The 16194-nt window shown below is 37.1% G+C and overlaps 1 protein-coding gene across 2 annotated transcripts in view; it reads right to left on the bottom strand.

The window, feature by feature from the left end:
- Positions 1-2091: 2091 nt before the first annotated feature.
- Positions 2092-16194, bottom strand: part of LOC106880382 (elongator complex protein 3) — a 30899-nt gene continuing 16796 nt past the window's right edge. Inside the window, exons 1-17 of one of the 2 annotated variants that reach the window (XM_014930285.2) lie at positions 14779-14886; positions 13205-13304; positions 12692-12782; positions 12486-12533; positions 11918-11988; positions 11293-11356; positions 10214-10282; positions 8923-9077; positions 8108-8188; positions 7297-7377; positions 6346-6472; positions 5876-5948; positions 5542-5662; positions 4772-4928; positions 4181-4408; positions 3427-3508; positions 2092-2389 (exon numbers count right to left, since the gene is read on the bottom strand). In XM_014930285.2, the coding sequence (XP_014785771.1) occupies positions 2307-2389; positions 3427-3508; positions 4181-4408; positions 4772-4928; positions 5542-5662; positions 5876-5948; positions 6346-6472; positions 7297-7377; positions 8108-8188; positions 8923-9077; positions 10214-10282; positions 11293-11356; positions 11918-11988; positions 12486-12533; positions 12692-12782; positions 13205-13304; positions 14779-14800 (1653 nt within the window). In that variant the 5' untranslated portion in view covers positions 14801-14886 and the 3' untranslated portion in view covers positions 2092-2306. Of the gene's footprint in view, positions 2390-3426; positions 3509-4180; positions 4409-4771; positions 4929-5541; positions 5663-5875; positions 5949-6345; positions 6473-7296; positions 7378-8107; positions 8189-8922; positions 9078-10213; positions 10283-11292; positions 11357-11917; positions 11989-12485; positions 12534-12691; positions 12783-13204; positions 13305-14778; positions 14887-16194 lie in introns of those variants that run through there. The other variant, XM_014930286.2, reaches the window with a different exon arrangement.

Genomic DNA, 16194 nt, shown 5'->3' with positions numbered 1-16194 from the left:
TCTCTCTCTATATATATATATATATATATATATATATATATATATATAGGTACAACATTCTTGTAAAAGAATAATAACTATGTATTCTACAATAGTATAGAGTAACCCATCAGATTAATATGAAATTGTCTTTATTGTAAGACAACAAAGCAGCAAACTGGCAGAACCATTAGCAGACCGGGAGGAATACTTAGTGATATTTTGTCTGCTGCTGTGATCTGAGTTCAAACTCTGCCGAGGTCAACTTTGCCTTTCATCCTTTCAGGGTTGATAAATTAAGTACCAGTGAAACACTGGGGTCAATGTAAATGACTTAACCCCCTCCCCCAGAATTTCAGGCCTTGTGCCTTAAGTAGAAAGGATTATAACTAAACATAAAAACAAGCATTTATTATATATATATATATATATTCGTGTGTGTGTGTGTGTGTTATTATATATAAGTATACACACACAATATATATATATATACATTTCCACACATTAAATGTGGAATTCTCACATGTTTTGTCCAAGACATGTCTGTTCAACTAGAAAAGATGGCTGCCTTGAGCATATCACAACACTCATGCTAGCAATGTTATTTTTTCCCCAAGTTTATTTTGTTTGTTTGTAGGAATATCTATGTCCATGGATGCGTGTATGTATGTGTGTCTATATGTGTCAATGTACATGTGTATCTTCTAAAGACCAATAAATAAAACTCATATATTTAATAGTGATAATAATAATGATAAACAAGTATTAAAAAAAATAAAGAAAAAGCCACAAAGGAAAAATACTCTCAAACCCCCAAAACAATACAATACGAGCCTGTGATATTCACAAATCATAAAAGTACACTTAGTTCTTTTTGGATCGTTTTTCCCTCTCTTTTTTCCTCAACCTTGATCTTTTTATGATTTCTTTGATCAAAAGAATTTTTATTTATTTTCTTTACCAAATTCTACAACCATGCTGGAATTTAAACCATTGTTGATGAAATAACAAACAAAACAATGTTTCTTGTAATAAAAAGAAAAAAGAAAAATATGAGACAAGAAAGGAAAAGAATGAAAAAAAAAAATTATTATGGTGAAGTAAAGTCTCTGCATGACAAAGATGTTGTGTTGATGTTTCTTATTTTGGTCTTGGATTTTTAAAGTTTCTAAGATTACGTTGGTACTTCTTCATTTGCCACATTAAAGGTTTCTCTGTCTCATAGATCATCATCATCATCGTTTTAATGTCCATGGGCCAGATGGAATTTGTTGAGGTAGATTTTCTAGGGCCAGATTCCCTTCCTATTTTCAATGTTCACCTTGTTTCTAAATAAGGCAATATTTTCCCCCATGGCTAGACATGTTTTCCATGGAAGACTTAAAATGAATGAGATCATTTATATGGTGGTGATGTTCCTTTACAATCATCATGTGATGTCAACACAAGAGTAGCCACAAACATACATATATGCAATGAGCTTCTTCCAGTTTCCATCTACCAAACCTACTCACAAAGCTTTGGTTAGCTCAGGGCTAAAGTAGATCTTGCTCATAGTAGTCATGCAATAGGACTGAATTGAAGGACCACATGGTTGGGAAGCAAGCATTTTAATCACACAGCTACATGTGCATATACATACATATATATATATATGTAACATCATCTGCCTTCCATGCTGGCACGGATTGGACGGTTCGACAGGAGCCAGCCAGGTAAAAGACTACCCCAGGTTGCTGTCTGTTTTGGCATGATTTTTACAGCTGGATGCCCCTCATAACCCCAACCACCTCGCAGAGTGGATCGAGTGCTTTTTACCTGACACCTGCACAAGCGAGGTCAGTCTTGGCACAGTTTTTACAGCTGGATGTCCTTCCAAATGCCAACCAGAGTTTCATGGACTGTTGTGATAAAGATTTGCAGCTTAAATAAAAGCATATCACTCCACTTTTAGTATATGAATACTGTTTTTTTTCACCTTGTTTTGCACTTATGTGCTCACTTGTGTGTATATATATATATATATATATACAACACAATATTTACAAAAAAAAAAAGAATTTTATAACTTATTTCAAAGAAAATCTTTGAAGCATCCACTTCTCAAAACAATTTATTTTACAATTTTTATTAAATATTTAAAATAATATTTACATATATTGCAAAGGCAGGCAAATGCCTGTCTTATCATTCTTACTGTAAAAGCCTTCCACAAATCACACAAGATGTCACATATTATTGTCCCTGAATGTTCTTGCTGAGGAATGAAGGATTGAAATGACAACAGCAGGGTTCATTATTTCGCTCTTTCATTTCCTTTTTCCATATCAGGATTTTATTAAACTCTTCGTCATATAAGGACCTTCCAGCTCGTATCCTATTTTCCGATAATAATTTCTTGTGCCAACACCTAAGAAAATAAAACATCTGGGATTCAAAACAATATTCAATCTATACAAGGGAGATGATCTGAAAGGGACAAAATGCAGGAATCTGGCTAAATCGAGGCATTATTGCTAGGTTTCTAAATGTGTACGCACACACACAAACATATCTTCTAGTTGATTCAGTCAACAGACTGTGGCCATGCTGGGGCACCTATATTGAAGGGTTTATTGGAACAAATTGACCCCAGAACTTTGCTTTTCAGTCTCTTTTGCCGATCCGCTAAATTATGAGGACATAAATCAACACTGGTTATCAAGCAGGGGACAATCAAGGATACACACACTTATATACAACAGGCTTCTACACAGTTTTCTATCTACCAAATGCACCCACAAAGTATTGGTCAACCCATGTCTGTAGTAGAAGATGCTTGCCCAAGGTGTCACACTGGGGGACTGAACCCAAAAGCACATGGTTGCAGAGTGAGCTTAAACCACACAGCCATGCCGTTTGTATATAAGATGACTGTGTCATCCTGTAAGATGATGGCTGCCCTACTAACTCAACATACATCATTAGATTACGTTGATATATGCCTACATGACATATCAAATGGATGTGTTATAAAATCCGCACAGACAATAACAGCCATACCCACAATCCAACATACCTCCATCATCAACTGCCCCACAGATATCGCTATGGTTTCGGCAACAGGGCACTACCATTCAATCTAGCAGTGTCAGCAGCACTAGAATAAGTGTTGTTTGGGAACAAACAAACCTTAGATATCACCACATTCATTCATCTTAGTTCTAGGAAGGATTAAACACTAACATTATTAATTAAACTACAGCAAAGAAACACATTTACCCTAGGTACAAAAACAGTATCGGTAAATAAATTCAATAAATTCACATTGGCACACATATGTGCTGGCCTTGGCAAGATTTTTTTTTTAGGATGAGTACCAGTTGCCAATGCATACAAGCCTCATATTACTAAAGTTCCTCCAGCGACTGAAACCAATATAAAAAGAATTAGACAACAAATACATACCAGATATAACAGCCATTTTGGTGGAACCATGTTCTTCAAATGCAATCCTTTCAGCTTCTTCCATTAACAACATACCAAAACCCTACATCAGTCACAAAGGAATGAGAATATTTCAGAACACAATCATCATCATCATCACAATGTCTATAAATATGATTATCATAAACCCTTTTGTTATCATCATCATCATATTTCTGTAAAATCATGCTACCTTTGTTTCAGTTAATTCTGACAATAACACACACACACACACGTCTTCTTTCAGTTTCTGTCTACCAATTCCATTCACAAGGCTTTGGTTGTCCTAGGGCTATAGTAGAAAACACTTGCCCAAGATGCCATACGACAGTGGCACTAAACCGAAGACTACATAATTGGGAAGGGAACATCTTAACCACACAGCTATGCCTGTATATATATTTATAGTATCATTTGACTGACCAGGCTATTGGATGTTGTCACACATCACTGGTCACAGTGTGCTTTACACCATTTCAGGTTTTGATTGATGCCACCCTGCCAACTAGGCCAACACTCATTCAGGGAAAAATAGTACTCAAATACCAGAGGTAGAGTAATATGCTTTATTAATAAAGATGCAGACATCACAGAAACACTGCTACTCAGTTTCATGTTCCCATTCATCAGACAGTTGTGATTCTGAATCACATAAATATAAATATATATACACACACACCTTATAGAAAGAGAAAGAGACACACAAATAATTAGATAGCTAGAAAGACAAAAATACCTGATGTTGAAATTTTGTTACTTCTCGAGCATGTACAGGGACGACACTTCCATAAACATGGAGTTCTCGCACAATTGAACAGCCACCCTTGAGTTCTAGACGGTAAGTTTCCTCGGAACATTTGCGCAGACGTAGTAAACCAACGAGGATGTCTTGTTCTGGGTCTTCATAGGAAAGGAACGTTTCCCAGCCTTTGTTTGCAACGTAATCTCGACGAATGAGTTCAACCTAAAATAACAAACACATAAAAGTTCTTTTAAGCACTGGATGCTTCTTAACCACACAGCCTTGCCTCACACACACACAAACATATACATAGATATGTACACACACACAGACATATGTCTGTATCAGTGGGTGTATATTCCAGGTGTATGCTGCACACTCATCGAAAATGGAAAATTTGTTATAAATAATTAACCTTACTCATTAATTTAATCACGAATCTGAATGGAAAACTTTTGTTATACACCCCTGCTTGAAATTTGGTGGCATTGGGTGTGGCAGAATACAGAATACAACAACCGCCATACACCACTGATCCGTATGCGTGTGCATATGCACATGATGTACATAAAAGGGTTTGCTTACCTCATAAGGTCTGACTTTATGGTGAATCTCTTGAATTCCAACTTCCCTTGTTCTCACATCTCTGCACTGGGTGCCAAGGTCTTTCATCCTGGCAAGAGCCAGTTCCCTCAAATTGCCATGTTCAACACCGGAAGTCACCAGGGGCATTGGAATATCCCTGCAAAGAATTACGAAATAAATACATTACAGAAACAATACTTACACCTTTCAATGTGGCGAGCTGGCAGAAATGCTGAGCGGTGTTTCGTCTGTCTTTATGTTCTGAGTTCAAATTCCGCCGAGGTCGACTTTGCCTTTCATCCTTTCGGGGTCGATAAATTAAGTACCAGTTGCATACTGGGGTCGATCTAATCGACTGGCCCCCTCTCCCAAAATTTCGAGCCTTGTGCCTAAGGTGGAAAAGAATATTTACATCTTTTGATTTTACTGAACTCCAAAGGGATGAAAGGCAAAGTCCACCTTGGCAGAATTTGAACTCAAAACATAAAAAACAGACGAAATACTGCTAAACATTTTGCCAGGTGTGCTAACGATTCTGCTAATTAAGCTGCCTTAGACACAATCGAAATATTAATTTAACAATATGCATTATTGGAAAGGATTAAATAAACAGCATTTTTGGCAGCATGGGTGGTAGCAGTAGTAGTAGTAGTAGCAGCAGCAGCAGTAGTAGTCAGGATAGTAGTGGTTATGATATAGTAGTAGTATTGGTGGTGGTATTGGAGGTGATTGTATTATCAGTTGTGGTGGTAGTAGCAGCAGCAATTTACCTTTGAACTCTGTACACTCTTGTCCAAGGTGGAATAAGTGCCAGGATACGGGCCACTAAATCCACCAACGTGCTGGGAGGATAACTCTTATATCTTCCAGTCTTCCAAAGTTCATACAAACCTGTTACAAAGAACAAAAAAAATATCTTAGAATTTAAACCAAATTTTTTTATTTTAGACACTTTGAGATTTTTCTTACACACTTATACATATACATGGAGCAACATGTTAGCATGAAAATAACTAATTTATGATTTGAAAAATATAGAAGAATAAAATAAATAAAAGTTGTCATGTTTTGTTCTTTAATATAGTAATCAGGTGTACAACATACCTGTTCCTCTAATGACAAGTGTAGGATATAACTTTAATCCATCAGGTCGGAAAGCCGGATTCTCAAAGAATTCCTGTGGAAAAAATGAAAAAAAAAAAAATGAACAGTATAAACTTGAAAACGAATGGGACATGGTTAGAATATTTTTCATCAAAGGTCTGCTTGATCAGGGCTGACCTGGAGCTAAACCCCTAACCATGCTTTACAAAAAGATAATAAATCCAAAAATAGCAACAGATTATTTTAATAGAACAGAAGCTAATTTTGTGCAATTACTTATTGTTCCTAAGTTCTTATACAATTTCAACCAGCATGTGCATCATTTTAGATATTTGCAAGGGTCATTAGCTCCCATGTTAAACCTTTATGAGAATTTCTCCTAGTTGAGCTGCTTTGAGATAAGTGGTTAGATTGTCACAGGAAAGAAGGGGAAAAAAATGGGTGAAATAAATTGTTTGAAGGTTACTTACAACAAACTGTTGGATGTCTCTCTCTAGGCCAACATTTGGTAGATCTGGCATCATATGAGACACAACCTTGAAACCAGCATCTTTAGACATTTGGAATGATTCACAAACAGCCTTTACTGTGTGACCCCTAAAAGAAAGAAATTGAAACACAAAACAAAACCAAATGCTTGTTCTTTGATCCTCACAGTAAAAGAATTATGTTAAGAAGCGATGGTAAGGAATGTAAACATCCCCACATGCACGCACACACATGTATACACAGGCATACATGTAAGTATTTAAGCATGCACATACAAGAATATATATATATTCCACCAGAACGCCTGATGAAGGTTGGAGGGTACATCAGCCGAAATGTTGTGATAACAACAATCAAAATGAGGACACCGATCCGTCCATTGTAAATAATGTACAAAATTCCTCATTTTAAAAATACAGAATATATATATATATATATATATATAAAGAAAACAGAAAATGGAGAAACATCGATGAACAACAACTGACATCAATTATTAATTCAATACAAACAGACTGCATCCCATCTAACAGCTGTTTCTGTTTCCAGTGCTGTATGGTATTGTTATTGATGTGCTAAAAATATTTATCATATTTGGTTATAAAACCGATCTGAAAGATGGAGCTTTATCAGAGTGAAGAATAAATAAAGAAGAGCAGAGAGAAGAAAAAGTCTATTTGTATTGAATTAATAAATAATAATTGATGTTCATCAGTATTTCTCCATTTTCTGTCTTCTTTAAATTTTGATTCTTGATAAACTCATGTTTATCTTTGTCTTTATCTATAATTCATGAGCATAATACGCTTGCATTTGTATGCCCATGGTTAAACATAGGTAATATACCAGTAGTGTAATGGATACTTCTATCCCTTAGACAGTTATTTTAACCACTAACACAGCTAACCTATATATATAAAAGGACATTTTACCTGTTGGTATCCCTGGCAACATCTTCAAAGACACTCTGTACACCAATTTCTAGACGAGTGCAGCCATAGGCCAACATATCACTGGAAGGAAACGAATGCGAAAATGGGTTAAAACTGAGTGTGTGTGTGTGTGTGTGTACGTACATATATAACGTGATTATTTGATCAACCAGACTATTGGATGATGTTATACACTGCTGGTCACAATGCACTTTACATCGTTTTATCTTTTGAAAGATGCCACACTGCTGGTTAGGCAAGCAGGCCAACATTGCCCCTGACTGGAAGGCTAGTCCATCACAGGGTGACCCATTTACAGCTGAGTAGACTGGAGTAACATGAAATGAAGTGTTTTGCTCAAGAATACAATGCAAAGCTGGTTTAGAAATCAAAACCACAATCTCACAATTGTTAGTGCAAGACACCTAACAACTAGGCCACGCCCCTTCACATATGATAATGATAATAATAATAATAATAATAATAATCCTTTCTACTGGAGGCACAAGGCCTCATATTTGTGAGGAGGGGAGTAGTCAATCACATCGACCTCAGTGTTTCACTGGTACTTAATTTATTGACCCCGAAAGGATGAAAGACAAAGTCAACCTCAACAAAATTAGAACTCAGAACGTAGAGATGGACAAAATGCCGCTAAGCATTTTTGGCTGGTATGCTAACGATTCTGCCAGCTTGCTGCCTTTATAATAATAATAATAATAATAATAATAATAATCATAATAATAATAATTGTTTCTAACTTTGGGCAGGACATCTTCTCTTGTAAATCGATCAGTTTTTGGGAACGTACCTTAGATGTTTTCTGAGACAATAATCAGGTCTGGTTTCTATGGTAATTCCAATACATTTCGTCCGGCTCTTTTCTGAATATCTGAAATAAGAACCAAAGATTCAGCTATAATCCATAACGTACCCTTAATGATAATAACCAAAGAAACAGTAACAATCTGTAATATACCCTTAATATACCCTTAATGATCAGAACTAAAGAAACAATGACAACCGAAACTCTACCCTTGTACAATATTATGGTTCTTTGTTTTCTGCCACATCCATTTCTTTTTTTTGTAAGCAATTTAGTTGCGACATCACCATCACCACCATCATCATCTAATGTCCGATTTCCATGCTGGCATGGGTTAGACAGGACCTGGTGAGTTCTGAGGAGAGGTACTGCTTCCTGGAAAGTTCCGAAGTGGCATGCTTCCTGGAAAGTTCTGAGGGGTACTTCCTGGAAAGTTCCAAGGAACAGGTAGTACTTCCGGGAAATATCCCAGGAATGATAGGTACTTCTTGGAAAGTTCCAAGGAGGGGAGGAATTCCTTTGTGGAAAGTTCCAAGGAAGGGGAGGGATTACCACCTGGAAAGTGCTGAGGTTGATGCAGTCCTTGAACACAATGGATATTATCAAACTATTCAACCCATGCCGGCATGGAACCTTTTAAATGATGATGACGATAAATATATATATAAACATATACACACTCTGAAATAACAAGATTATCACAGTTGGAAGACATTTGAACAAGGGTCTGCTACATCAGGATTGACCTAGGGTTCAACAACAACAACAACAATAATTAAGAGGAAAGTAATACGACTCACTTAACAGCCTCAGCTACTGAATTACTGGTGTGGCCAGAGAGAGCATCGTGCAAGTTACGAATAAAGAAGTCCCTGTATTCTTCTGACAGACACATGAAAGTTCCTCCCATTACGATGAACTCCACCTTATCAACACTGTGACCAAGTTGTTTCAGCTGTGAAGGAGGACACAAAACAAAAAAAAAAAAAATTCAAGCAACAACAACAACAATAAATAAAATGAAATTATTAATTTTAATACATAAAAGGTGCAGGAATGGTTATGCGGTTAAAAAGTTCACTTTCCAACCACGTGGTTTTGGGTTCACTTCCACTGCATGACACCTTGGGCAAGTGTCATGTCTTCTACTGTAGCCTCAACAAGTCAACTAATGCCATGTAAGTGAATCCAGTAGATGAAAACTAAAAGAAGCCCACCGTATATGTATATATACACATATCCAAATGACAGGCTTCCAGGTTTCTTTTAGTTTCCATCTACCCTATACACTCACAAAGCTTTGGTCAAGCAAGGGCTACAGTAAAAGTTCCTTGTCCGAGGTGCCATGTGGTAGGACTGAAACCAAGACCATATGGCTGGGAATCAAGCTTAAAAACCCACACATCCTGGGACGTATGTATGTGTGTATTATGTGAGCACACACATGACCATGCGAATGGTTACATTCTTCACACACTGAATGGAAAAGCACCAAGTTTCAAGCAACGATGTTGTTGCCATTTCCCTTTTCAACAAACTGTCTGCTGGATTTGTGCTTTGAAACATGTGTTGAATAAAAGACCCCTTACATGAAAAGGAGGTAAGGGTTTAGTGACAAGAAGGGTATGTGGCTGTAAAACAATACTCCAAAAATATATATTCACCTAACATATGCTGGCATAGAAAAAAAACCCGACATAAAGGCAAATGACAGAGTGTTTGTATGTCTGCTCCAAGTTGGGGGGCCACAGTTTTGTACTTAAGGCGGTGAACTGGCAGAAATGATAGCATTCTGGGCGAAATGCTTAGTGGTATTTCGTCTGTCTTTACGTTCTGAGTTCAAATTCTGGTGAGGTCAATTTTGCCTTTCATCCTTTCAGGGTCGATAAATTAAGTACCAGTTGCGTACTTGGTCGATCTAATTGACTGGCCCCTTCCCAAAAATTTCAGGCCTTGTGCCTAGAGTAGAAAAGCTTTGCACCTAAGTAGCTAAAGGCTTGCACAGGAACACATCTTTATAAGGTCAGTAGAATGAGACTACCAGCACCGATGAATTGCAAAAGAGAAAGGTAATGACATAGGTTACTTTACCTGTTCAACTCTATGTCTGGTCTGTAAATAAGGGTTGTAACGAGCTCGAATTGCTCTCATTGATGTGGGCTGGAAATAGAGAAAGCATCGTCATCATCAACATAATCAGACAAAATATTATCATCACCATCATCATAACAATTATTTTAATTTTCCCTTTTTAAATGTGAATATTTGCTGGGTACTTCTGGCAAAAAACACCTGATAAAGATTAATTATGTACCCTGTTCAATTATGGAGGTGTTTCATTATCCTCCTCTCCCTCCAACCCACCATTATCATTTTAGTGCTTGCTTTCTCTGCTTGAATGCATCAGACAGAATTCATTAAGGTAGACTTTCTACAGCTGGATGTCCTTTCTGTTGCCAACCCATACCTTTTTCCAAACAAGGTAACATTTCTCCATGATCAGGTCATAGAAACTAGAAATGAACATTTTAATAATGGTGATGCTTATTTACAACTATCATATGAAGACTATATATATCATCATCCTTTAACATCCATTTTACATGCTAGAATGTTCTAGGAAGGGCATCCAGCTGTAGAAACTCTGCCAAATCAGATTGGAGCCTGGTGTAGCCATCCGGTTGCACCAGTCCTCAGTCAAATCGTCCAACCCATGCTAGCATGGAAAGCGGATGTTAAACGATGATGATGATGATGATATATATATATGGTGCCATGGTAAAACACTGGTGTTGGTGCCACGTAAAAGGCATCTTGTACACTCTGTGGAGTGGTGTTAGAAAGGGCATCCAGCCATAGAAATCATGCCAGAAATATATCTGTGAAAATGAGATGTCAGTGTTATTTTCATTTTTGCCTAATTTAGACAACAGTTTATTCACCACACTGTCTGTCTGTATGCATGCATATATATATATATATATATATATAGAGAGAGAGAGAGAGAGAGAGAGAGAGAGATAGCAGTGGCAGGAGCAGAGTTCAGTGTTCAGTTGTGTAACGGTGAAACTGTCCTGAGAAAGAGAGCTTTTTTTCTGAATCTGGTTCTAAAGCACCAAATATATTTAGAACACTTCTGAAGGGAAAAAAAAAGAAGATTGCAAACTTGCCTCATAACCTGTATATGACTGTGTAGAATATTCAAAGTCTGAATCGGGTCCCCCAGGACAGTAACTGGAAATGAAATGAAAATGGACCATATAAGACAATAGTATATAACTGCAAGGCTAAAGAGATGGGGTCTCTATGCAATTGCTCAATCTGTTAAAAATAGCAGCTAAGTCTCCTACAAATGACTCCTTATCATCTTAAAAATTGAAGGACACAATGAATAATTTAGTTCTAGATACACTATGGACCAAAAAAAAAAAAAAAAGCAGATGGCTTATCTTTCACATAAAATTAACACTGTATATCCAGTGGACACCGTACTCAATTCTTTCATTATAACCATGTCCCCACTCATCCTGTCCACATCCACCACTGATGTATACTTCACTCCACTCATCCTCCACATCCACCACTCATGCATGTTCAACAACAGGGTAGCATCACACTGCTGATATGGTGGAGATGTTTAGTGCCATGTCCCTACAGTTTTGCTATCTATCAGCTCTAAATTCTGAATCCAAACTGGCCACAGCCATTAATACAATGAAAATATATAACAAAACAAGAATGAAACAAAAATGAAAGTAAAAAAAAAAAATAACCAATGCAATTCTGGTTACTCACACACATATATTTCCTGTCATGGCAATATGAGGACATCTATGTGGCTTACACATCACAGCAACAACAGCTATCTGTAACAGAAGGGAGAGAGAAAGAGAGACGAGAGCTTAAATTCGAGAGAGAAATGTTGCAAAACAAACAGACATAAATGAGAGAGTAAGAAATAGAAAGACAGTGTTTTAAGAGGTAACATTCACAAACAATCAATAGCGTTTGGGGGTCAATGATACCAACTTAATCCATTAATAGGTACAAGGCCTGAAATTTAGGGAGAAGGTGTTCGTTGATTACATCAAGTCCACTATATGATCCCAGGAAGATAAAAGGGAAAACTGGCATCAGTGAGATTTGAACTCAGAATCTAAAGAGCTAAATACTGCAAGGCATTTATTTTGTCCAACCCTCTAACAATACTGTCAATCCAGTTTCCAATAATAATATACTTATGTGTCCCAAAAGAGGGACAGTCCCCTAGGGCCAATCAGAGAACCCCAACACATAAAACCTGAAATAATCATAAGAAAATGAGATGCTTTGAAAATATTTAGCGAAATAAAAGAAAACTTACACCGCTGGCAGTTCGAACTGGTTTGGCTTTTAATTTGGGAAGTAATTCCTACAAAAGGAGAAAATGTTTCATAAAATAAACTTTAAAAAAATAAGTACTGCTTATTAATAAAAATCATCATCATATATATATGTATGTATGTATATATATATAAATATAAAAATATATATACATATAAACTGTAGATGGAAGAAGTAATCGGTTACCTTTTTATACTGAGGTGGTACTGCAGCAATGATATCTACCAGCCTCGGTTGACTTGCCAGGCCATATTTGCTGGACGATTTGCATTTCACTCTGTAAAAGAAAACATAAGACAACACAATACATAAGTCAAAAATTATTTTTATTATTGAGTGAGGGAGCAGCGCATTCCATCAAAGTGACACTGGGGTACAAATATATGGGACCCAATACGTGTCCATCATGACAACCCATCTGATAAGGGTATACCAGGCACATGCATCACAACCATATGTGCAAGACATGATGGCCTCATATCAAGATAAATAGAACATGACCTTTTGTTACCACTAGAGGTACCACTCGTGTAATAAAATAGAGATAATTACGACAAACAGTCAAAGAATAAAACCATAAAGTTATCCAAGAAAGAATTTGAATACACAGCAGAACTCTGAATCAAAAAATGGTGAAATGGTAAGGTGATCACCCCCCAAGACAGCAAAGGGAACAAATAAGAATCTAAAAATACTCACGTATTTAAATTAACATCTTTTTTCTGGACATGAGCTTGGATCAACTGGTTGACAATGTCACCAATGGCCAAAACCATCAACTCTTCTCGAGATCCTGCAACTATAAAATGAGTCATTTATTTCAGATATACTAGAATACAGTTCTCAGGGAGTTTCAGCAGGACTACGTTAAGGGTACACATGTCTGTGGAGTGCTCAGCCACTTGCAAAGTAATAAATGAGTTGCGATGTCACGGGTGCCAAACTGTATCAGTCCCTTTGCCTTTCCCTTGGGTAACATCAGTGGCATGGAGAGAGGAGGCTGGTATGCATGGGGGACTGCTTGTCTTCTATCAACAACCTTGCCCAGACTTTGCCGAACCGCTAAGTTACAGGGACATAAACACACCAGCATCGGTTGTCAAGCGATGTTGGGGGGACAAAACACAGACACATAAACATATACACACACATTCATATATATATATATATATATATATACATACATATATACGACGGGCTTCTTTCAGTTTCCATCTACCAAATCCACTCACAAGGCTTTGGTCGGCCCGAGGCTATAGTAGAAAATACTTGCCCAAGGTGCCACGCAGTGGGACTGAACCCGGAACCATGTGGTTGGTAAGCAAGTGTCTTACCACACAGCCACTCCTGCACCTGTTGATTGTAACAGCGAACTTCGCAATGAGCAATGATTGCTAATGATACCTATATGTTGGTATCACTGAGTTGAATATCAATATGTTTGTGTGTGTGTGAGAGAGAGAGAGCACCTGCGCGTGTTCAGTTTCTCTTCAGCTGAAAATGGAAAGTAGCACGGGGGGAGCGAAATGGACATGATGAAATAAACAAAATTTTAGAAAGATAAAACAAAACAAAACATAAATACAAACAGGTATATGTGTGTCTACCCAATAGTTTAATGGGAGGTTACGTAACACAGTATTATTTTTTGTAGAGATATATTTTGTAATGTATCCATTAAAAAAAAAGGGTCTGCTATAGTTTTGAATAATAAGTGACTACGTAAACGATTCCTTCATTGGGTCGGAGCTTTAACACTAACGTGAAATTCCGACCACTTCTGTGGAATCGCAAGGGACAAACAAATCGGTTTATTGAAGGATTTGTATAGAAATGGAATAAAATTCTAAGGCAAGAGACACGTGAGGAACAGTTCGTTGTTGTCGTTGTTTAGTTCTAGGTCGGCCGCGATCTTTAAATATACATGATCAAAGATGTTCCTGACTCACACTTCGTCATTTTGTACAGCATGGACTTCATTTAAAGATAGAAAAATAAAAGTTAGTAAGGTGTGATTTTAGGGAAATGAGACTGCTATATCTAACAGGTCAAGCGAAGGGTGATACAGATATTGTCTTGTTTCGTTCGTTCAGAACTAACATAAGAGGTACTTTGTAAACATGTGTGACAACGTGGGGGCACACTTATTGTTACATCATTATCGACGGATACATTGGCTATCAATTAAATGATGATGCAATAAGCAGTGGATATTGGCAATGGAGTAACAAGTGACATAAATGATACAAAATCATCTGAGTGAATTTAATTACCTTTCACACGCTTCTGTCCCATATTTACATCTGACAGATCGAACAGACACGTAGGAGTCGAACGACGAACACTGGACTTCAATTTAATTTCACACAAAATATATCTAGCTTTAGTTTCGAATAAAGAAATTAGAAAAATAGGAAGAAAAAAAATATATATAACCAAGATATAATTGAATAAATTAAATAATAAGATTATTGTCAGAAAGTAAACCAGTTAATTTATTGTAGTATACATATTTATTGTTATATCTGTACGTGTTATTGTGTTGTTGCATTTCACTGACAACTGTTAAAACGTTTCATAAGAGAGAGATTACTTTAAAGTATGGATGGCCAACTGAAATCAGAATCAATAGTGAAATTACTGGAATCTTATTTCGGAGGTGTACTTGCGTGGCGAGTGCGTTAATCTGGGACTGTGAGTTGAAACTAATACAATTACAACGTGGAAGACATATTAATCATTCAAAAACACACAAAGACAGTTAAATTCTATTTTTGTTATATGGTATCAAAATTTTCGTCGCGCGAACTGCGACCTGGTCACTGACAAAAATTACGTTGCAGTACAGAATTATATATTAGTCCAACAATTCTTGAACTGACATATACTAGTCCTTCTCTTCTCTTTCCCCACCGACCAGATAGAAGCGGAGGAGTAACGGCTGTTTCTCACACTTTATTAATGACAAAATTCTATATCCACGTGTACTCATGTCTCTGTTGATAAGATGGTTGCTTCGCAACCATGTGATTTTGAGTTCAGTCTCACAGTGCGGCGCCTTGGACAAGTATGCTCTACTATAGACCTGGGCTACTGGCCAATGTTTTGTGAGTGGATTTGATAGACCAGGGGTTCCCATCCTTATTTTGCTATCTTATCATCTGTGGACCCTATATATGAATATTTATTTGTAGGTTAGTAAAAACTAACAATGAAACAATTTCCTTATATTCTTCTCAAGGCACAAGGCCCGAAATTTTGGGGGCGGGGGTCAGTAGATTAGATCGACTCCAGTACGCAACAGGTACTTTATTTATCGACCCCGAAAGGATGAAAGGCAAAGTCGACCTCGGTGGAATTTGAACTCAGAACGTAAAGACAGACGAAATACCGCTAAGCATTTCGGCCGGCGTGCTAACGCTTCTGCCAGCTCGCCGAACCTAAATTCCAAATACAAATCTTGAACATTTCAATAAATACAGGAACCTCTCCAAGTAAACAAAATTTATATATGGACCCACAAATTACAATTTTTTACTCGTGGACCCTTAAACCTTCTGTGGACCCCGGCTGGGAACCCCCTGTGATAAATGGAAATTGTGTCGTGTGTGTACGACACTTTGACTACGCGTCCACCAAACTTTAAGTCATGCAAAACTGAGTCAAACTTAGTAAAATATATATATATA

The sequence above is a fragment of the Octopus bimaculoides genome, chromosome 19, assembly GCF_001194135.2.
Source record: "Octopus bimaculoides isolate UCB-OBI-ISO-001 chromosome 19, ASM119413v2, whole genome shotgun sequence".
NCBI lineage: Eukaryota > Metazoa > Mollusca > Cephalopoda > Octopoda > Octopodidae > Octopus > Octopus bimaculoides.
This window is presented reverse-complemented; position numbering and strand designations above follow the sequence as displayed.